Source organism: Setaria italica, chromosome IX (assembly GCF_000263155.2).
Source record: "Setaria italica strain Yugu1 chromosome IX, Setaria_italica_v2.0, whole genome shotgun sequence".
Classification (NCBI taxonomy): Eukaryota; Viridiplantae; Streptophyta; class Magnoliopsida; order Poales; family Poaceae; genus Setaria; species Setaria italica.
The window spans coordinates 45,833,271-45,855,662 of record NC_028458.1 but is presented as its reverse complement, the minus strand read 5'-3'; the positions used below and the strand labels follow the sequence as shown (position 1 = coordinate 45,855,662).

Below are 22,392 nucleotides of genomic sequence, written 5' to 3'. Positions count from 1 at the left end.
TCTGCCCTTCGGAAGAGCACTCCCAAACTTGTACATGATGCAGGCGGACAAGGAGGAGACTGCGGCGGCGACGGCCCCCGCGGCCGGCAAGCCGCCGAGCATCTGCGACAGGCTCCAGAGGGCCTTCCATGCCCGGCCGGCGTTCCGGCCCCTCCGCCGCCTCACAGTCCGCCACCAGGACGGCGGAGCTGCTAAGCCCGCCGACGCCGGTGCTGGCGCCGGCGCTGCGCATGGGCCTGCCCCTAAGCACAAGCACAGCGGCCCGCCAGTGCCGGCCCCACCGCAGCCACTCACGCCGTCGCCGGCTCCTGTACGCTTGCCGGCCGTCGCCAAGAAGGCGGCGGTGGCCAGCGCGCCACCGGGGCCGCCGGTGCCCGCGCCACCGCCGGACGTCACGGACGGAATGGTGACCGCGGCGGATGCGAAGGCTGGGGACAAGGCTCAGCAGACCAAGGCGAAGACCAGCTGGGTGGGCTCCACCAGAGTCCGCAAGGCGCTATCGTCCAAGTAGGGACCTGAACAACGTCCGAGTCCCGCCTTTGCTGCTAACTGCTAAGCTTCCGGACGCTCGCATCGCAGTTCTTGTACGCAAGGGTTCAATTTGCTGATGGATGTGCTTTAGTCGCGCTCTCTCCCTTGTTGAGCCCCTTTGTGAATGTGAGCGTGAGCACGTTGATATGGATCCCATGTGGGATATGGTTGGACTAAGCCAACAATTTCTCCCTAGCCTTGTTTGATTGATCTATGAATATATAATGTATATGGTGCGAAATCATAATCATGAGTAACATACTTTTGCATTAGCATCTAATGGTATCAATTTATCATTTAAAAAATATTAATTTTAGATCAAAATATGTTCTATTAGAGTAATCATTGGTCAAAGACTCATGGTAAAACAACAAGATACATATAAGACAAATGAGTAATAAATTACCATAAATACAATCATGATATACATGTGACTATAACCAAATAATATCCAATACCACTTACCACCCACCTAACCAAAGAATATGCTTGAATACTTTTCATAATATTAGAGAAGATGGACAATTAAACCTAAGCCTAGTTATTGCCAACACTAATAAGATGATAAAATTATGAATCCAAAGTAAAATAAAAAAGGTAAAGTTTAACATGCAAATAGGTCACGCACTTACGCCACCTGAAGCAGCTCGCGTGAGAAAAGAATAAGGGTTGTTAGGTTATAGGTCTAGTGTTTGGGCTCAGGAACTGCTCCCTTCCCAAACCTCAATTCCTTAGCGGAAGGGTGGACGACAAAGCGGTAGAGTGACCCATGATCTTGGTGATGGCTGCGGGTGATAGGTGGATGATGAGGCGCCGCTGCACGTCGGGACCGTCGGAGCCATGTATCCATAGAGGTAAGAGAGCAGTAGGGCGTATAAGGCGATGAGGAAACATCAGTAGGAGCGGTGGTGGAGCCTATAACACGGGCAACTCAGGCATAGAAGAATAGGCAATAATGGTATTTGTATGAGAAAAATAGAAGAGGTATGCGTGGTCAACAAGAAAGAGCATATTTCACGTATAAGAAAAATGTAGGGAATGACAGATCATATTAATATTGCACGACCGTTACAATGAGTTGGTAGAGAAATTGAAGAGTATGGTGGCGGAGCTTGGGCGGAGATGAGCTGTGAAGGTAGTGTTAGGGTTTCCATACCCCCTAAAATGCATCATCTGGGTCGTTGAGCCATGATCCAATGGATATAAAAAACGACAGTTCTAGGGCAACAAAATCAGTGTGTGGGCGGCGCTTCAAATAGAGAACATGCCTAGCAGCCTAGGCCGTAAACCCACATAAACCACTCTCTCAGCGCTTCTGCCCGGACGAACCCCAATCCCCAATCCCCTCTTCCCGATCTCAGCAATGGCGAACCCCGAGGTGAGTGGATCTTCTCCTCCCCTCTTCTCTACTCGCCGTAGCGATCTAGCAGCAACCGCCGCGTGGTTCCTCTGCCCGATCTCGCTCGCCTGCTCTACTTCTACCTGCTGAGTGCTGACGGGGGCCGTCGGCGGCGCGCGTGTTGCTCCTACGCACGCAGGCATGGGTCCGGCTCCTCGAGGAGGACTTCTCCGCGCCCTGCATGGAGGATCGCTTCTGCGTGCCCTGCGCCGCCGCCTTCTGCAACCACTGTTGTGGCGCGCACCACCGCGGCCAGGGCCACCAGGTCGTCGTCCGCGCCGCCGCCGAGGGGGCGCAGTCCGGCGCGGCGCAGGGCCCCGCCCGCGGCGGGGGCAGGGACTCGTTCTGCGTGACCTGCGGCGCGGGCTTCTCCGCCGCGCTCTGCGGGCACCATGTCGGGCACGACACCTTCCGCGTCGTCGTCTATGGGGGCCGGTACTGCGCGCGCTGGACGGGCTCGGAGCCGTGGTTCCACATGTTCACCGGCACTGAGGTACGCATCTTTGTTTTCTCATATATCTCCATGAGCGCAATCAGTTACTGCTACTGCTTTGTTGTTGCGTCGCGGTGGATATGCCCGCGAACTTGAATTCTGAAATCCTGATCGCCCCGAGCTTATCTATTTGCATCTCGTTTTCCTACTTAGCCTTTGAAATCTGGGGTAGCGCGCGATTCGCAAAATTACTGTGTTCTGTGTTATGTTCAGCATATTTAGGTGTTCTAGAATGGGTTGGTTCCCGAGCCTCGTATTTCTTGCTAGGACCCTCTGGACTCGATTGTTCATACAAGTTCCTGAGAAGGTCCATGCATCTGGTTATTAGCCCTCCTACACAACACAGAAATAGAAGAATAGTAGGAGGAATAACGGTTGGTCTCTGCAAATCTGTTCGTGGTGTCTTTGGTGTGAGGAACGATTGGTGCTATGGTGTACCATCCGATGCTAACTTCGAACTTGATCTAGTTGATTGACGATTTGGTGGTATGTTTTATGGCTACATTGAATCGCTGCTTTATCATCACCTCATCCATGTGACGGTCCTGCTATAGACCATAGCTATCTATGATATGCGTTGATCCAGGAAACCAAATACCCCAAATAGAAAACAATACACTAGATTTCATTCCTTGGCTTTCATTTACGTGAAGATAACTGGTTCTTATTAGGCATTGTGTGGTTTCCTTTCAACCAAAGACTTGTTTATCTGCTCTTAGTCGTGTTGGTTCTGATGCTCTCCCATCTGTTTTGACTACCTTTGCATGTGCAGAGTTACCGTGACGAGGAGGGTTACATCCTGTTTCCGCTGCATCCCTGCTGTGGTGGGAGCAGGTGCCAGAACTGCGGCCGGTGCTGCCGCTAGATGAGGCCCAGGCACCGAGCAGCGTGCATGAAAATCAGCTGCGTACTGGCCGACTATATGGCAACCGCAAATTGGCTTCTGGATTCTAATCAGTTGTGATTCGTGAAAACGAGACAATGGTTGTCGTGCCGTAGTTTGATTTGTTCCCTTCCGTAACTCGTCTATCGTACTGGTGCATCGTATGCTGCTACACTTTCGGATTCTGAATTTACTGCTACCTGCTTGAACTTGGATGTTGTTGTCGTCGGTCTATCTTGCTGGTGTGTCGTGTGCTGCTGCACTTTCTGATTCCTGCTTGAACTTGGATGCTGTTGTCGTCTATATTTCGTTAGGTGTTCGATGGTGGCAGTGTATGTTTCCGGGCTTCAGGTTTTGGTTGCTGATTAATACGGTCTCTAAATGCGTTTGTTCATGCTAGTTTCAGCGAATTTCCCAGTATAATAGTCCTGCTACATGGAATCATTTGAGTAGGTTTGGGGAAGGTCCGGTGATAACATATTCTGCAACATTGGAATTTGTAGTGGTTTTCCATGACTTTGCATGGTCTTTTAAGTTCTGGAAGCACTAGATATTTCTTTTCAAAGTAGTACAAGCAATTACACATACTCTGAATCTGCTGACAGCACACACCACATTACAACTTTATTTACAATGGTGACACCTTCTCTCTTTCTCTCAAAGAAAACTCTCTCTCGTGCGTGCACCTCTGTCTGACTGTCTCTCTCTTTTCCCTGTAACCCTTTATCATGGCCTCCCAAGACCAACTGCAAAATCCTTCAAACAGGACAATCCTTTGCCACGGTCTCCTGAGACCAACAGCAAAACCCTCCAAAAAAACAATAGCTCTTGGAGGCTACATGCATGCAGTGCGATATACACGTTTTCCGACCCTTTGGTAGTATGGTTGACAGATGCTGAAAGCACTCGAAACGGACATGGTGCCATTGCTGACCGATAACTTGAAGATTTTGCGTTGATGATCATGCCAACTTCTGGATTTGCTGAATGATCAGGTCTTTCTCCTCATCAAGTTCATCGTCACCTGTATAAAGGAGCAAAAACAGCGATCTTACAATACTTCCATGACATCTTTCCTCGACATTATGGTGTTCTGGTCTGTTCCGAGTCTAGATTCCCCAACTGGCCAAGTGGTTCAATGTGGAAATAAGACATCCATGCACAACAGTACCTTTACTTGTAGGAAGATTGTGGAGTAGCTTCAACAGTTCTCGGCGATTCTCTAGCAAAGCTTCAATTATAGGGCGAGGCTTGTTTGGATTGGCAACAAATACCTGTTTGAACACAGGAAATGGTTAATAGGGGCCATTCAAATGCACGGCCACATATATCTGTATGTACACTTAAAAGATGACACCTTGAAAACGTGGAAAGCGCATATTCTGATATTTTTGCTTGAATCCTACAAAAGGTGCAGGTTATTAGAAACAGAGCTACAGGATCAATTTGAAGTGCATGAAAAAGTTAAATATTCACGCAGGACAGAGCCTTTCAATGAGTGCATGGATTCAAGGTTTAAGAATATCTATATCAATGTATTTCTCAGTAATAAACCATCCAAATGCACTTCACGGGATAAAAAAGAGGGCAACTGCTGAAACTTTTCAGATAGAACGTACAGTTTTATGCAGGATGAGAAATTACATTGTTGAAGCGAGAGTAATGTAGTGATCGTAAAAAAATATTTTCTTTTATTTCCAAAATAAAAGTTAAAACAATATAAATAATACCTTTAGCAGATTGATCATAATATTCAGAAAACGAACTTCCACGATGTATCGCTTCATTATTTGAGAGTTAGGAGCCTCCAGTAAAAATTCTGAAAGGAACTGACAACGACAGATGGCTCTATAAGTTTCCTTCTGAAGTGAATGAGATGATAATATGGTGAAGCTGAAAATAGTCAAACCTTCATTGCCTGCCTTCTCGTTACATAATTAGCTGACGACAAGAGCCTTGAGTAGAGTTCAAAGAACTGGAAAAGATTACTTGATCAGAGGATACATAAAAACAAACAGAATGTATCTGGCATGCAGGTAATCTGATTCAACCGTTCAAGTATTGACACAACTGCATTACAGTTTTAGAATAGGGCATTAGTGAAACAACATACAACGCTACCCTTTAGAGTATGCTTTAATGGAACTTTATGCAACAAAAGTTTTCTGCTGCCTTTTGTCTTTTTATCATTGACATGAATAAAGGTGTCAGAACAAGATGGTGACCTGGTCATAGTGGGAACCCAAGAATTCTGCAACTACAATTTCGTGCTTGGTAAGCAGATCCTGCAACAATCTTATCAAAAACAACCATCAATATTGATTCTTCAACAATCAATATGAGTTTAAGTTACAGAGAAATAAAATTTGCACATGGATTTACCTTGAAGGTGTTCAAAGCATCAGAAGCAATATCAAAGTTTGGCAGCTCAACATACTCAAAGAACAGTTCAAAGCTACCAGATTCCAATATGTATCTGAAAGAGCACTTCAAAATCAAATACATGCAATTTAAATTTTAGGGAACTTGGTGCTATTGTAGGGATCTATCTCAAGTTCTCAGCAGAGTTGAACATGGAATAGATCTGGTTTGATGGCTGAGTTAGTACACGAGGCATTAGAAGTTGGAAGTAGAAAGATGTAACTAGTTTTTGTATATTATAACCTGTAAATTGCTATGGTGTTGTCTTTTTGACTTCCAAGTCTAAATTAAAAAATCATATGTCCAGCTTCTGTTTTTACTTGTGATTATCATACATCATCAGAGAGCAATATCAAAGTTTGGCAGCTCAACATACTCAAAGAACAGTTCAAAGCTACCAGATTCCAATATGTATGTGAAAGAGCACTTCAAAATCAAATACATGCAATTTAAATTTTAGGGAACTTGGTGCTATTGTAGGGATCTATCTCAAGTTCTCAGCAGAGTTGAACATGGAATAGACCTGATCTGACGGCTGAGTTAGTACACGATGCATTAGAAGTTGAAAGTAGAAAGATGTAACTAGTTTTTGTATATTATAACCTGTAAAATTGCTATGGTGTTGTCTTTTTTGACTTCCAAGTCTAAATTAAAAAATCATATGTCCAGCTTCTGTTTTTACTGTTATAGTGATTATCATACATCATCAGAGAGCAAGCTGCTTTTATGTGTTACTTAATATAGAAAAGGAGAGTTTCCAGCAAGGTAGACCCAAAAACATAGATCATCTCAATTTGTTTAAGGTATGCATAGTCAATGAACCATGAACAAAAGGGAATCATAAATGAATGGGAAATTTTAACCCTTACTTTGCTAGTGTTGGGTACTTAATGCATTCTCTTAACATATTCCCACAGTTCAATGCAATATCCACGTTCTTGTAGCTGTAAGAAAATAATTAAACAATTAAACTTAAATAAAAGGATATAATGTAGACACAAAAAATGGATCAATAAAGTCAAAAGCTGTTACCACAAGTAGATGAAAATCAAGTAGCAAAAGGCCCAAACTTTAGCTATAAGCAACTAGTTAAGACCTCATTTGACAATTAGAGAAGTCCATAAAGGTGACTATGTGATGTAATATGAGAAAAAAGCAACTAGCTAACTACAGGCCACCTGTCTATAATCAAACTATCACCCAAAAGCCAATGTTCATGTGGCAATGGTTTATTTGACATCTTATAATCAAGAAATGGATGGCTTACCAACCAACAAGGAAATCCAAAAGCTCCAGATGGTTTTCAATATACTGAAAGCAGCAATAACTTTCATCAACTTTCTGCCTAAGCAAAATGCACCAGCAGTGAACCAGATCTTTTCTTACCTGCAACCACAGAACTAATCGGTTCAACACGTTGGTATGTAAAAACAGGTAAAGACGTTTAATGGAGAGCCAACATACTGTCCAACCCAAGGAAGGTAGATTCTGGACGAAGAGGGAAATGACATCCTCCTTGCAAATCTCAAGGGTTATTTGCAGGACCTGCTCTTGGTTTGGTTCCACCTCTCCATCACCAGAGATCAACAACCTCAAGGATGAAACGTTTTTCTCAACCTCTTCCAGAGCCTAACAAGAAGGCGACTATGGGTCATGTGTGCACCAAAGAGTTTACAAGTTGCGTTCTCATAATTTGATAAAGAATTCAAAGAAGCCTTATCACCAGCATAATTGAGAGTAGCAGCTTTCAGGAGCATGGAACAAGGGAAATAAGAAGTTGCATAATGTCAACGCGATAGAGACAAACAAAGCAATACAGGAACGCGACACCCTAACAACTCCATATTACCTATACCAATTTAATTTAACTAATCAGTATTCTGTGGTTCATTCAAGCATCACGACGAGAGGTTCAACGATTGCACATTATCCCATTTTCAACCCATCAAAACATACCACGAGAGTACCACAAGTCCACAACCAATCGGGACTTCTCGATTATATAAAGAAAAAGAATGAAATGATCCCCAGGCAGAGGGGGAGAACCAAACAGCCATGATCTTGGGATTATTACCAAAACTGGACATCAGTCGCTGCAAGATCACGGCTTTGCATCCGATTCCGTCACCGAGGACTATCCAGACCGGCAGCACATGGATCGATCGGGCTATCCAAAGAAAAAGGCGCAGGAACAGGAGGCGCGACGGGCGGGGCGGGGACGCGAGAAGCAGGGGACGGGGAGGAGGAGAGATTGGTAAATCACCTTGGCGTGGGTCCTGGTGTGGAGCGCGAGGAAGGAGTCCTTGATGGAGCGGACCACCTCCTCCGGCGTCGATGGCCGCAGCCGCGACGCCATGCGGAAGAAGAAGGACATCTCGCTCTCGCCTCGGTGATTTTCCCTGTCGACTCGCCGGCCGGCCGACGGCAGCAATGGGGCGTAATAATGCACACTGTCGTCGATGTATGGGGCCGGGCCGGCCTTGGGCGGTTGCGACGCCCTTTTCCGTCTCCTCTGTATTTGGCCGCGCGTAGCTTTTGCTTTTAACCCCTGCCTTTTCTTTCTTTTTCACTCCAGAATATTAAAGATTTATCGGTTATTATGAAACCATAAGTTTGGAGAAAAATTGTTTTCTGACAAATCACTTGAATACATAGAAAGTTTTATGAACAAATATAAGTAAAAAATGAGCATTTTATAGAATTTTTTTTCTTTTTTGAAAAGGCGGCATTAGCACTGCCACATCATGTTAGGCATTTTTTTTAGAAATAAGGGTACTATAGTTTTTTTCCCATGAAAAACTAGCAGAAGCACAGCTATATCATTTAAGATAGAGGAAGAAAGTCCGAACTACCATGAGTGACATTATACAAGATATAAATAGCATACATTTCTCTTTTCACAAGACATATTAGCGTACCCAATGCTCTCCACAAGCAATTTTCAAGGAATAAATCCTTTTCCACCCTTGTTGCCCTTCTTTCCTCCTTGGCTGTTTGGATACTTGGTGCTAAATTTTAGCAATGTCACATCAGATGTTCGGATGCTAATTAGGAGGACTAAACATGAGCTAATTATAAAACTAATTGTAGAACCCTGTGCTAATTCGCGAGACGAATCTATTAAGCCTAATTAATCCGTCATTAGCAAATGGTTACTGTAGCACCACATTGTCAAATCATGGACTAATTAGGCTTAATAGATTCATCTCGCAAATTAGACCTCATCTGTGCAATTAGTTTTGTAATTAGCCTATGTTTAATACTCCTAATTAGCATCCAAACATCCGATGTGATAGGTGCTAAATTTTAGTGGGGTGTATCCAAACACCCCTTATTTTCTATGTAACCATGTAGTAGCTCTTATCAGAAAAAAAAACATGTGGTTGTCACTTTGATAACACCACACATGTGGTTATTTATTTTTTCTTTGATATTCAAAGAAGAAAATAAATAAAAAAATAGATCCCCGTAAATATGCATTCGATCGCAGAAGTATTCACCAACTACTACTGTATATATGAAATCTGTGTTTGTGTTAACATGAACTGAAATGCACAGCACAGCAGTACATACAATTTGTCAGCATTAGTTGTTTCCCCACCATGCAAACTACTAATCTGTACACATTACAACATCATATATACAAAATCGAGAGTGTGAGATGCACATTCAAGAAACAGACCCCAAGAACAGAACGCAGTCCTGTCTTCTGATGAAGCTATCCTTGCGTGCGTGCGTGCGTGGATCTGTATCTTCTGATGATCTGCATGTGCCTCTTCCCCTATGCAAGAACTGTCTCCTACCATTGCTACTAGGTCCTCAGGTGCCGCATGCCCGACGATCGATCACCGGTCACCACTCCTCGATCACCGGCGACGAGTACCGGTAGAGGTCGTACGGTGCCCAGAGGTAGTCGACGGAGCACGGCCGCCGGGTGTCGAGCCGGAGCCACGGCTTGCCCTTGCCGCTCCAATGGAGGAGGCTGATGGGGCCCGGGTGGAGCCCCCGGCATCGGCCCTCGACGTTGTCGCCCCCGAGCCCGTGCTGGTTCCACCGGTGGTCCACCGCCCGGATCCGCCCGGCGAAGACGAGCAGGAACGGAGGCAGCGAGCCGAGGTGGTAGATCCGGCGGCGCTTCTGCACGGCCATCCACTCCTCCACCCGCCGCGTGTACCCGCCGGCGCGCCACTTGACAACGTCCATGACCATGACCCCCGTGTTGAAGTAGCAGGGGCGGCGGCCGCGGAACGTGCCGTTGAGCGCCAGGTGCGACCAGAAGGCGTCGGTGAAGTAGTTGCTGAAGTTGGCGTGGCAGTACTCCGGCGCCGCCAGCACGTGGCCGGCGAGGTCCACGGACGCCAGCGCCCGGATGTCGTCGACCACGACCACGTCGGAGTCGAGGTAGGTGACGCGGCGCACGTCGGCGGGGAGCGTGTCGGCGAGGTAGACGCGCGCGTAGTTGAGCGGTTGGTCCAGCTCCTGCCGCACCGACCGGGAGATGCGGTCGCGGACGCGCGACGGGTCGAACCGGTACACCCGGAGGTCGAGGGACGGGAACGAGGCGCGCAGCGCGGCGGCGAGGCCGCGGTCGTCGGCCTCGGCGGTGAGGAAGTGGAACACCATGCTCTCCGGGCACGCCGTGTGCTGCAGGATGGAGAGCACCGCGGCCATGGTGCCGCGGAGGTAGTTGGCGTCCAGCGTCATGGCGATGTCCACCCTGCCGCCGCCGCCCGCCGCGCACTCGGCGCCGTTCCAGAACGCGGGCGCCTCCCTGAACATCTGGACGGGCTGCCTGATCATCATGGCGCCGATGCGGGCGCCGGTGACCGCATGGCCGGCACCGAGGATAATAACAATAAAGATGGCGACGACAATGGCGGTGCAATTGCAAGACATTGTCCGTCGCCGGAGAGGGGGAACGCAAGGCTCGAGAGGCGGCTGAGTGGGGCTGCCAGCAAGGCAGGCGGCAGCGATAGCGGCGGCGAAGTAGGGGAGGCGGGGGAGGTGGCTGCCGCCCTGGTCCTTGGAAATGGTGGGTGAAGGGTTTAGGAGGCGAGAGGGGCCACCATGGGAATGGCGGCGAAAGGAGGCGGAGGAGTGGAGGGCAGAGGGAGGTGGCTGCCGCCCTGGTCCTTGGAAATGGTGGGTGAAGGGTTTAGGAGGCGAGAGGGGCCACCATGGGAATGGCGGCGAAAGGAGGCGGAGGAGTGGAGGGCAGAGGGATACATAAAGGTGCCGTCAATGGAGGGCGGTGGCCATGGGGCGAAGGGCTAGGAGACAAGGTAGGAGAAGCAAGGAAGATGGTGGCTAATGACTTCTTGCCTGCTTGGGGTGCTGCCTATACTTGGGTGATTCCGTTTTCCAGCACGGGTGCATTGCTGGATGGATGCCTATACTTGGAATGTTTCCATTACCTGAAAGAATGTACTAGGGGTTCATATTCCAAGATGCCATTCAGAAAAGAATCCAGGCTCTCCCAGATATGCATTTGCAAACATGCGCTGACTAATCACAGTCCCGTCTCATCCCTATTAGCAGGTAGCAAAAGGACATCCTGAAATAAAGGGTAAACAAGGAGCCAAGCAATACGAGTAAACTATGTTTATCTAAGTCTGTTGCTGTCCAGTAGATACCACGGGGCACTGGCACGCAGTCGCAAAATTGGTACAGCTCAAGCGAAAAATAGTACAAATTGTCCACATGAGAACTACACTTCTCCCGTACGCAGGGTAATAATTCACTTAGTACAGATCATCTTTCAAGTAATGGAAGTTCAAAAGGGGAAACGGCATCAGATCAAGGGGATCCCCCCACCAGCATATTCAACCTCCTGCCATGAGAAAACCAGATGATCAGTTCAGGCAGCCCATATATACTCTGAAACATTACATGGCACTTGGAAAGCAAACATGTTATTGGACCTGTAGAGCTGTTGGTTTGGAAGGTATTGAAATGGCAGGTACAGGGATTTGTGTAAATGAATAGAATTTGGCTCACTTATAAAGCATGCTATAATCGGTGCAGTAAAATTGGCACATTTCATTAATGCAAAGATGTATGTTGAAATGTTTTACTGGCAGTGACCATTAATTGGTAGATCAGCCAGGAGAGGCAGTGCTCCATCTAATAACCACAATTATCCATGATTGAAACCAGTATGAGAAACTAGTTGCCACGAGTTTCAAAAACATGGTCAACAGCAAGCAGCCGAAAAGTAATATGTATCATTAAATAAAGAATGCAACCAACAATTAAAATTAATCAGATGAAATGTAGTTCGAAACAAGCTTCTAAAAGTAATGGTAATTGAACAAAGCCCCTTAAACCAAAAACTGGAAGTCAAGAAATTAAGAGGGTATGCGCAACATACCGGAGCAGGGGCCAATGAAGACACCCAATCTGATGGATTTGTTGGAAGAAGACCCAACGTATTAAGCTGAAGAAGAAAATATATTAATGACCAGAAATGCTTATAAATTACAAGATTATTTTGTTTAACAAACCATGTTAGTGGAACTTACCTTCCATACACCCAAACCCATCGCAGCCAAATTAAGAGCAATGAAGAGCAACTTGGGAGCAATAGTGTCCACCCTTGGGTCCTTAAATGGTTCGAAAACTGCAAAGACAAGGAACAGATGTCTCATAAGAAAAGGCTAATTGTCTGAAAAGGTAACAAAGGCTATTACTATTTTGATATGTGATGGCTTGATTCTATGCTTGATACAACCTAAAGAAATGATTGATGCATCCCAAGCTAGAAAGAGAACCCGATGTAATATATCCTGTTTCCACTTGTCCAGGACCGGGAGAATATAAAAAGCAGAGTGTAACAGAAGTATCGGTTAATGATTAACTAGTTGCAGTCACGATTACATTCTTTTTTTTTTTGGTGAAGTGCGCTCATCACTGGGGAAACAAATAACCAGATCAGAGACCACAAACAAAGAAGATTTTTGTAATGCACAGTGGATTGTTTAAATACATATTAAGCTCAAGCAACGTTATGCGCGCTCATATGCTTTGCCTACTAATTGACAAAGGTATTCAAGTGAAATCTGGGGGGTTTGTGCCACCAGCTGCATTGTCATGGTTCATATTTTGAGCACTAGAAACCTTACTACAATGATTTGGAGACTCTAGAATCAATTTTTTTGCGCACTGACTATTCAGCTTTATATCAGGCACAAAGCGACACTGACACTGCATTCTTTTATGGGGCATATCATGTCAAAAAGAACTAAATAACTTTGCACACAATGTGCCTGTAGAACACCAAAGAGCTTACGCAAACATATTACTAAAATGAAAACATGCAAGTTCAGTATACAAGTATATATAGATAGTAATAACATGATATGGCTGTCACCTATGCTAATTCGTTTTAATGGGGGTCACAGTGCATTACATGTGACCAGCTTTACTGCAGAAAACAGTTACATACTCCTAGCAGCTATATCATGCCATGTTTCTGGCATTCAGCTTCTTGGTTATTTTCATTGCAAATTTGCAACAGTTCAGGATTAGGATTTTATAGTCCAAAAATATATACTAAAGAACTAGCAACTTCCTATTTTAGGAATGATAAATGTGAACACATCTGATGTATCCATTGAACAATGATTATAAGAGTAAGACATTATCTTAGCTTCCCAGACTACGATCCACCTAAGATCACTTGCACATCCAGAATAATTCAATGTGGCCACACATGAGGAGGCGATCAACATTTACAGACGAGTCAATTTGAACATACACATCATGCTATGAACAAAATGTAGATCAGAGTATGGAAGTCAGCAGAAGCAACCATACAGACTGGCACAGAAGTTACAGGATCACAAGGAGGGTACTAAAGGACACCCTGCCTCCTAGTATCCCTTCACTTGAGCAGCTATTTTAAAGTGTTAATTCCAATTATCTGGGCAAAGAACATATACCAAGCTGCTGATAAAACGGAATGGAGGCATGTACAAAAGGGAAGCAATACCTTTTCCAACAGATCGGAGAGCGCTGATAGGCTGCCACAGGGCGGAGAAGGTGATGCCGATGCTGAAGAGGTGGACGGTGCTCCCGGCCATCCACATCATGAAGCCCATCATCATAAGGTTCTTGAACGGCGACTGCGCCACCTCCCACGCTTTCTGCTCGCACCAAGAGAGCACACGCGGATCAGGATCAAGCCCCCCACAAAACCCTGCGCTACACCTATCGTACCGAGCCGCCAGGCGCGGATCTGCCGGGAGCAACCACGCGAGGGGGGATCGATCGGGGACTAACCTGCGCCTTCCATGCGGCCTCGGAGTCCTTCCGCTGGCGCGCGCCGGCGGCGTCGTCCTGCGTGGCAGCGGAACCATGTGAATTCCGGCACCCTGTACCCAAGCTAGCCGGAAACCGATGGGAGCAAGAAGAGGGGGCGTGGGGCTTACGGCGTCGGGAGCGGATCTGGTGAAGCCCGGCGGATCGGGGACGGCGGGGGAGGCGGAGGAGGAGACGTCGTGGAGCTCCACCGCCCAGCGGCGGGCGAGTCCCTTGCCCTTCTCCATCGCCGGTGCTGGGGGGGTCGACGATCTGCTCCGCCGCCGCGGGCTTCCGGTTTCGGCGTTGGTGGGAGGCTGGGATCGGGACGGGCACCGGCGACTGCTCCTCCCGAGTTGCAACTTGCAACAATCCAACTAGAGGAACGGTAGTTTTTTTGCGGATATGTCCTTAACTGATCACGTATTCGCGTATTAGTCCCAACAGCTTTAGCGGTTTTAGCAGGCCCAAGCCCAACAGCTAAAGCCCGATTCCAAGACAATCCTAACTTAGGGCCTGTTTGGATCGAAGGACTAAATTTTAGTCTTGCACTTTTAGCTTAAAATTTAGCTCTTGGGATCCAAACAGGAGGGCTAAAAGTGACAAATAGCTAAACTTTAGGAGCTAAAATTTAGTCCCCAAAGAGGCCCTAAACTGGGCTAAAAGTGATCCCACGACCACAAATTCCACCCCTGCTCCCCTTTCCTCTCTCCTCCGCGTGGTCCCTTGCCCTCCCGCATTTCCTCTCTCCTCCGCCTCCAACGCCCGCTGCCTCCGCCCGAGCCTGCCTCCTCCGGCCGGCCCCGTCACCTCCGACCCCGCCGCCTCCGGCCCCCTGCCTCCTCCCGCCGGCCTCCCGCCTCCTCCGGCCGGCCCCCCGCCTCCGGGCCTGCTACGACGAGGAAGCGGCGGCGGCGGCGGAGTTGGGGAAGTCGGCGTGCGGGTTGCAGTCCGCGGAGAAGAAGTCGTTGCGCTCTAGGAGGGACCGGACACCGGGGTCCTCCTTGCCGTTGGCGCTCGGGTTAAGCTCCAGTGAGAAGTCCTCCCCCAGGCACAAGCAGCACAACACCTCCGCCCGACCCCGCCTCCGCTCAGCCCCGCCGCCTCCAGCCAACCCCCCGCGGCCTCTGCCGGCCTCGCAAGCCTCCGCCCACACGTGCGCAGTGAGGGAGAGGAACGCCGCCGACACCGGGTCGAGTAGGCCCGGCGGCACGCCGGGCGCGAGCGGCGACGGCGACGTGGAGGTCTGGTTGTTGTTGTGGTGGTGGTGCTGCTGGTGGAGAGGAGGGGTAGGGAAGGAGGGTAATAATGTCTTTGTTGAACAGCATTTATGGACTTTAGTCCATTTTAGTCCATGGATTCAAACAGCCCAGGAGAACTAAATTTTAGGGGCTAAACTTTAGGAGCTAAAATTTAGCTCATGAACTAAAGATCCAAACACCACCTTAGGCCCCATTTGATATCCACCGCTAAAGTTTAGCACCTATCACATTAGATGTTTGGATACTAATTAGGAGTATTAAACATAGGCTAATTATAAAACTAATTGCACAGATGGAGTCTAATTCGCGAGATGAATCTATTAAGCCTAATTAGTCCATGATTTGACAATGTGGTGCTACAGTAACCATTTGCTAATGATTGATTAATTAGGCTTAATAGATTCGTCTCGCGAATTAATACAGGATTCTGCAATTAGTTTTATAATTAGCTTATATTTAGTCCTCCTAATTAGCATTCAAACATACGATGTGACACTACTAAAGTTTAGCACCTAATATCCAAACATCCTTTACGCTTTTTTTCCGCTTAAAAAAACTTGAGCCTTTTTGTACACAGCAAACAGCATAGAGATACTCCTACCAAAGAACTTCACCATGGATACATGTAAATAAATAAAGGATACTGTAAAAACATGGATGTGCGGTCGCCAAAATCGGTTTTTTGATTGGATTCGAAACAAGGCTAGAAATATTTCCTTTTACTTAAAAAATTGTTCGCTGTGCAGATCTTTGATAGCTTATAGTTTTGAGGTTCCTTCACATTTCAAAATGAAGTCAATAAGAAGCAATTGATCCTGATGAGTAGAGAAAACTTCTTATATGCCATCTAAAAAAGTCTTGATCTTTTCACCACCATTAGAAATTATGAGTTCCCGTCTATGCTATTCGTTGAAATTTTCATTATCCTCTGTTCGGATCGATGGCCATTTTATTGAGACAAGAAATGGTGCTAATTCTCTTTTTCCTTCCTCCTCCCCATTATCCGATTTTTCTTCATCTCAAACATGATGGTGATGAGAATACTATGATAATAACCTTTGACGGTAGTTTAGATAATTGAGATGAGTTGTAAAAGGTCTTTAGCTGCTAAAGTAATCCAGTTACCTAAGAGGTAAGAGTTCAAATAAATCTGAACGCTCAAATATTAGGATAAACAAAATAATTAATCAAAGGAAAAAAAAATTAACCGGCTAACTGCGGCACACTTCTTCCCTGAATCCAGGAGGGACTTTGCATGTTTGGATGTGTATATACATGCACGGTCTCCCCTGTTCCGTTAGGATTCAAGCATGTGTGCACGTTTGTTACACTGGTAGCTAGGCACGTTTGTTACACGCTGGTCTCTCTTGTTTGGGAACATTTTTTTTTTCAAGTTCGTCATGCACATCTAATGTTAGATCATGTTAGGGAAATTATTGTATCACATTAGGGTTGTATGCATCTATCCTTTTCAAGCTTGTCACGTCCTTTGCGTTTGATCAAATCACAGATGTCGCACACATGCTTTGCCTTTGATCAAATCACGTTAGCTACCTCATGGTTGGCGAGATAATGTTTGGGACCATCCTACATCCAGCACTTGTCATTCCAAAAGAATGTTGTTACAAACTCACCATGGTCCATCAGGCGTCGCAAAAAAAGGTTGATACAAACTTTAAGTATGCAAAAGGCTCCAATCACGTGTCACTCTCAAAAAAAAAAATACACTCACGTGCGTATGCAAAGGCTCCACCAATCAAATTAGATCTAATTATGCATGTTATCCATGATCATCACGTACTTACAGCTAATATATCCAATTGAAAGATAACTATCCTATTATCTTCCCTATTTTTCTGATTTCCTAAAATAAAAAATATTTACCTTATAGGAGGTAATATGTGATAAAAAGTCATCCAGATCAAGGGCTCACAGTCACTTCGGAGTACTCTAGCAAAGCCCGTTGTAAAAAAGCTTCAAGATAAGCAAGCGGTGTTCAGTTCATGTGCATAGACTTGAGCACTCTCCACCTTTGTCATTGTTTAGATTAGATAAACCCATTACCTTGTCTCAACGCATATGGATTTTATATGGTGGAGTGACAAGCCTAAACCTTAGTTATCCTCCACAAGTCCACATGGATTGAGGTTGGAAAATGAACTAATTTTGGGGGTGTTTGGTTCCAATGGCTAAACTTTAGCTCCCGTCACATCGAATGTTTAAATACTAATTAGGAGTGTTAAATATAGACTATTTACAAAACCCATTGCACGGATGGATAATTAACTCATATTTAGTCCTCCTAATTGGCCTCCGAATATTCGATATGACACGAACTAAACTTTAGCTCGAGGAACCAAACGCCCCCATTTATTATCAATACCTTATGGTCTAGTGGAGAATACCTAAAGTGTTTATACTTGTGGAATATACCTAAGGTTTGGAGAATACTACATAAGGTTTGGGTAAGTGTTTACAGCAAGTCTCTAAGTGTGGAGAGTCCAAACGAAACCTTAGGTTTTTATTTGAGCAACTCTCTAAGTGTGTTTATATACACACTTTAAAAGTGCATAATCCTGGTATAGTCTAGTGTACAATTTGTTCAGCTTAAAAGAGTTTGGCATGCCATTGTGTCACAAAGGGTTTTGCAAACCGTATGTCTCCAAATCGCCGGACCAATAGCATAGAGCATCCCAATTGTACTGAGATTTTTCCTGATCTGATTCAATATCGTCCCTTCCCGTTCGTCGGAGAGCCTCCTTGTTGCTCGAGAGTCAAGAACACTCGTTGTGGCCATGAATTTTCCCCACCATTTCCAGTTTCCATCGACGAGTAGTGCGGCCAAAGAGGCGGAAAAAACATGTGGCTCTGCGTCGTCTCCCTCCATGGGCCTCGCTGCCCCAGTGTCCCCACCTCCCTACAAAGAATCCGGGGGGATCACACCTGGCCCAATCACTCCTCCCCTCCCAAGCCGCGCTATCCAGCTCTAAAGCCGCGCTACCCCACACCGCCTTATCTTCGCCATGACGCCAACCGCAAAGCCATCCACCTCACTCTAGGTCTCTAGCTGCTCGCCAAAGTTTACAGCTTGATTTACGGGAGCCCCCTCGAGCTTTCCTCGGCCAATGGAGGAGCTCCTGCTGCGCCACGCCGGCCTCCCGAGGCCGGTGGCGCCGCGCCGCCGGCTACGCGTCGTCGCCGTCGCGCTGCGGACCAGGCCGACCAGCCTCGCCGTACCGGGCCTCCCGCCCGCGCCCGCGTCGCCGCCGCCGTTGCCGGCGCAGGCGCAGGCGCCGGAGCCCGTGCTGCCGTCGCCGCCCGTGGCCGCGGACGCCGCGGCGGTGCTGCTGGCGGCGGGCGTGCCGCCGGCGGACCTCCGACGCGCGGCGGGGATGTGCCCGGAGCTGCTGTCCGTGCCCGCGGAGGCCATCGCGGCCGCGCTCCGGTTCCTGACGGAGGAGGCGGGCGTCCCGGAGGCCGACCTCCCGCGCGTTCTCCGGCGCCGGCCGCGCCTGCTCGTGTCCCCCGTCGCGGCGCGGCTCCGGCCGACGCTCTACTTCCTCCGCGCGCTCGGCGTCCCCGACCTGCACCGCCGCGCCGACCTGCTGTCCTTCTCCGTGGAGGACAAGCTGCTGCCGCGGATCGAGTTCCTCGAGTCGCTGGGCCTCCCCTCCCGCGCCGCGCGCTCCATGGCGCGACGCTTCCCGGCGCTCTTCGGCTACGGCGTGGAGGGGAACATGCGGCCCAAGGCGGAGTACCTCCTGGGCGCCATGGGCCGCGACGCCGACGAGCTGTTCGAGTTCCCGGAGTACTTCTCGTACGCGCTCGCCACGCGCATCGCGCCGCGCCACGAGGCGTGCGCGGCGCGCGGGGTCAGGCTGCCGCTGCCCGCCATGCTCCGGCCCGGGGACGCCAAGTTCCGGGCCACGCTCGCCGGATGCGTCGGGTCAACGCCTCCCCGGAGGCGGTCGCCGCTATGGCACGCCACGTGGGTGGACGACGACGGCGGCGACGACCACCACCACCACGCCGGCGCGGTGGCGAAGGAGGCCGCAGCGGCGGTGTGACGGCCGGCCGGACGGCGTCGATCGACACGCGCATTGGTAGCGGGGCGAGTGGTTCTGGGTGGTGTAACATGTGCATACGGATTGGCATTGGCTGCTTGTAACTTTGTAAGTATGGTACAATGAATCTAGTTGGTTCCATTGTGCCGCGACATGATGTGAACAAAGGCATTGGCTACTTACGTTGCATAGAACTGAAATGAGATACGTATGTCATAGAACTAATGCTGTCATTGGGTGTCACGTCCACACCCACTTTAAATGGAGAGGATATAGGTAGAAAATTTATAACCATTTGAAACGGGAAGGGTAGGGTACGAAGATGGTACAATTTATCCATTAGATATTCATTGGATATGAGTTGGATTATCCATTAGATATCCATTGGATATAAGTTGGATTGGGAAGGGTAAAGAGTGGATAATAATTATTTTGAATTTGGGTGTGAACAAAAGTGGGTTTACCCGTACCCTCTTCAATGCCAAGCCCGTACCCTCTCCGGTGCCAGACCTGCATGCAAGCATGACTAACAAATTATGTGTTGAGGACTCGAGGTACACGATCCATTCACCAGAGCACGCACAGGCAGTGCCCCTACCGCTAGGGGTGGGAACTACCACCGATCATCTTTAGTTTGCTTAATGACTTTTTTAAGTAAAGCTTTATCTGATTCTGATTCTGTATGAGAGCTGATTCTTTGAGAGAAGTGATTATATGGCTGAAAGTGATTCTTTTTTACTCTCTAGCATAAACTCTTAAAATCAGGATGGAGAATCACTTCACAGAATCAGGAGAAGCTACTTTTCAGCTTCCAGCCTCTTAGGTCATTTCATAGGAAACTTCACAAAATCAGTAGAGAATCACTTCTCTCTGAAAATTGTTTGACAGAGCTCTTGTTGAATTTAGCAGAAAAACAGCTCTGGAAACTCCGCCAAACGAAGCCTAATACTAGAAGAATCGGTGATGATCCTAAGATCACAAATTTGCACCCCTAATAGCTAGGGCGCACCCTAATATCATGACGCTGAGGATGAACATGTCGCCGTGTCCCTTTCTTGACACTTCTCTGTTCACATGGAACTCTGTTGCCATGTATCATTTGAGAGATTATGCAGGGATGAGGGCTCAAAGCGGTATCGTGCATTCATCACTTATTTCACCACTTGCGTTGCACTTGTAGGTCCTGTTTGGTAGAGCTTCAGCTCCTTCCAAAATGGCTTCGGCTCTGGCTCCTTTAGTGGAGTGGCTTCTCTAACGAAGCTGAAGCCATTTTGCAAAATGTTGGGTAAAACGACTTCTCAATGGCAATATGGGTAATTTTATGATCACTTAGTGCTTGAAGAGAGAGGAGAAGCCGACGATTTTTTTAGGCTCCTCCTCTCTAGTGTAAGCCGTTTTGCGGCTTCTCCCCGGCTTCGGTGGTGGAGCCGTTTTGAAATTGCCCCTTTAGTAGGATTTCACAAAAATTGGTGGAGAAGCACTTTGAGAAGCTCTACTAAACGTGACCGTATTCTTGTAGTAGGGTGCTATGGAGTATTCACATATTCATGTCCAATATTGAAATACTAATTTATATGGTTACCATATATCAGTGGCGGAGCTTGGAGCCTTGGAGTAGTTTCCAGGAGGGGCCAATAGTGCAAATTTAAGAGGGTTTTAGCAATATTTAAGCATAACTAAGTACTGTTTATTAAGAAATTTCAAATTTTAGAGAAAGGTAGCACATGGCTAATAAATTTCAAATTTTAGAGGAAGGGGGCATGTGGCCCTCTTTGGTCTGAACTATGCTTATATATCTCTTGTAGTAAGATACAATGACCCACTAAATGAACACTCTCACACCGTACACATGCGGAGGTGCACCAGATCGGAAGATTATAGGTTTAATGAAAGTTGTATTCAAGACATGTACGGTGTACCTGTCGGGATAGATTCCTATGATAATTCCTCTGTGATCCTTTTAGGACTCGTACCATATAATCCTGCTAGGACTCCTTGTAACCGACTAGTAATCCCGTCTCCTGGAGTATATAAAGGAGGGCAGGGATCCCTAGATTGGTAGGTGAAGACCTCATAGAGTCACAATAGAGGACCAAATCTTCAACACCAAACAACACCCAAGCGCAGAGCTCAATATATAACACTCCAAACAGGACGTAGGATATTACACTACTCTGGCGGTCCGAACCTGTATAAATCATGTATCCGCTTTAACTATCAAGTTCTAGATACGACGATCTCCACCAACCAATCTACTACCTCGGGATACCGTCAGTAAGTTGCTGGATATAAAATATCCACATCTGACGCGCCCTCAGTAAGTTGCTGGATATAAAATATCCACATCTGACGCGCCAGCCATCGGAGATCTAACTTGCGTCAGGTTGTTTGAACACTTGGCGAGCTTCAGCCAACTTAGTTATCATATTATTCTCTCCTACTCTCTCTCTTTTTAAACCGAGCATGTAACTCAAGATTCGGACTTTTGAATCTTATATCGATACTTAAACTTTGAATTTATAAATTATACTATCCTATTCAAATTTAGTATTACCCAATTCATATTTGAAAACACTTTCATAATATGTCAATTATATGTTCATGAACATTGTAATATATCAGGTGTCAATTTATCGAAGTATGCGAGTTGAAAATCATGTCGGGTTAAAACCACGGTTGGAGAAACTATATATAATTGGCAAATGAAAGCAATTATGGGCCAACGTATAGGTCAGCCCAGCCTGGCACATTGCATCCTGTTCACAATGCTGAGGATCCCAACACGCACTCCGGAGTAGTCTTAGGCAGTATTTGGGAGGAGGAGGCTAAACTTTAAGTCCTATCACATCGGATGTTCGGATACTAATTTGGAGAACTAAACATAAGCTAATTACAAAATTATTTGCAGAACTCCTATGTTAAATCGCGAGACGAATCTATTAAACCTATTAATCCATCATTAGTGAATGGTTACTGTAGCACCACATTGTCAAATCATGGACTAATTAGGTTTAATAGATTCGTCTCGCGATTTAGCCTAG

General features: G+C 47.0%; 5 protein-coding genes across 5 annotated transcripts; 2 read left to right on the top strand and 3 right to left on the bottom strand.

Annotated features, from left to right (window-relative positions):
* Nucleotides 1-9: 9 nt before the first annotated feature.
* Nucleotides 10-800, top strand: LOC101768259 (skin secretory protein xP2). The gene has a single exon (XM_004984253.2). The coding sequence runs from the start codon at nt 35-37 to the stop codon at nt 509-511; it is 477 nt and encodes a 158-aa protein (XP_004984310.2). The 5' UTR covers nt 10-34; the 3' UTR covers nt 512-800.
* Nucleotides 801-3,796: 2,996 nt separating this feature from the next.
* Nucleotides 3,797-8,209, bottom strand: LOC101767853 (putative MO25-like protein At4g17270). Its single transcript, XM_004984252.2, has 11 exons — nt 7,991-8,209; nt 7,192-7,356; nt 6,995-7,113; nt 6,597-6,671; nt 5,689-5,782; nt 5,532-5,591; nt 5,216-5,281; nt 5,037-5,135; nt 4,664-4,708; nt 4,478-4,580; nt 3,797-4,330 (listed from the first exon to the last, which is right to left on the bottom strand). The coding sequence occupies exons 1-11, from the start codon at nt 8,099-8,101 to the stop codon at nt 4,269-4,271; spliced, it is 999 nt and encodes a 332-aa protein (XP_004984309.1). The 5' UTR covers nt 8,102-8,209; the 3' UTR covers nt 3,797-4,268.
* A 1,019-nt stretch (nt 8,210-9,228) lies between these two features.
* Nucleotides 9,229-10,721, bottom strand: LOC101775695 (probable galacturonosyltransferase-like 4). The gene has a single exon (XM_004986920.4). It carries the CDS (start codon nt 10,621-10,623, stop codon nt 9,580-9,582), a length of 1,044 nt encoding a protein of 347 aa, XP_004986977.3. The 5' UTR covers nt 10,624-10,721; the 3' UTR covers nt 9,229-9,579.
* Nucleotides 10,722-11,287: 566 nt separating this feature from the next.
* Nucleotides 11,288-14,423, bottom strand: LOC101767452 (ER membrane protein complex subunit 4). The gene is made up of 6 exons (XM_004984251.3): nt 14,157-14,423; nt 14,008-14,064; nt 13,718-13,871; nt 12,249-12,346; nt 12,098-12,163; nt 11,288-11,557 (listed from the first exon to the last, which is right to left on the bottom strand). The coding sequence occupies exons 1-6, from the start codon at nt 14,271-14,273 to the stop codon at nt 11,519-11,521; spliced, it is 531 nt and encodes a 176-aa protein (XP_004984308.1). The 5' UTR covers nt 14,274-14,423; the 3' UTR covers nt 11,288-11,518.
* A 3,834-nt stretch (nt 14,424-18,257) lies between these two features.
* LOC101767044 (transcription termination factor MTEF1, chloroplastic) lies at nt 18,258-19,572 on the top strand. Its single transcript, XM_004984250.4, has one exon. The coding sequence runs from the start codon at nt 18,413-18,415 to the stop codon at nt 19,352-19,354; it is 942 nt and encodes a 313-aa protein (XP_004984307.1). The 5' UTR covers nt 18,258-18,412; the 3' UTR covers nt 19,355-19,572.
* The last annotated feature ends 2,820 nt before the right edge of the window (nt 19,573-22,392 follow it).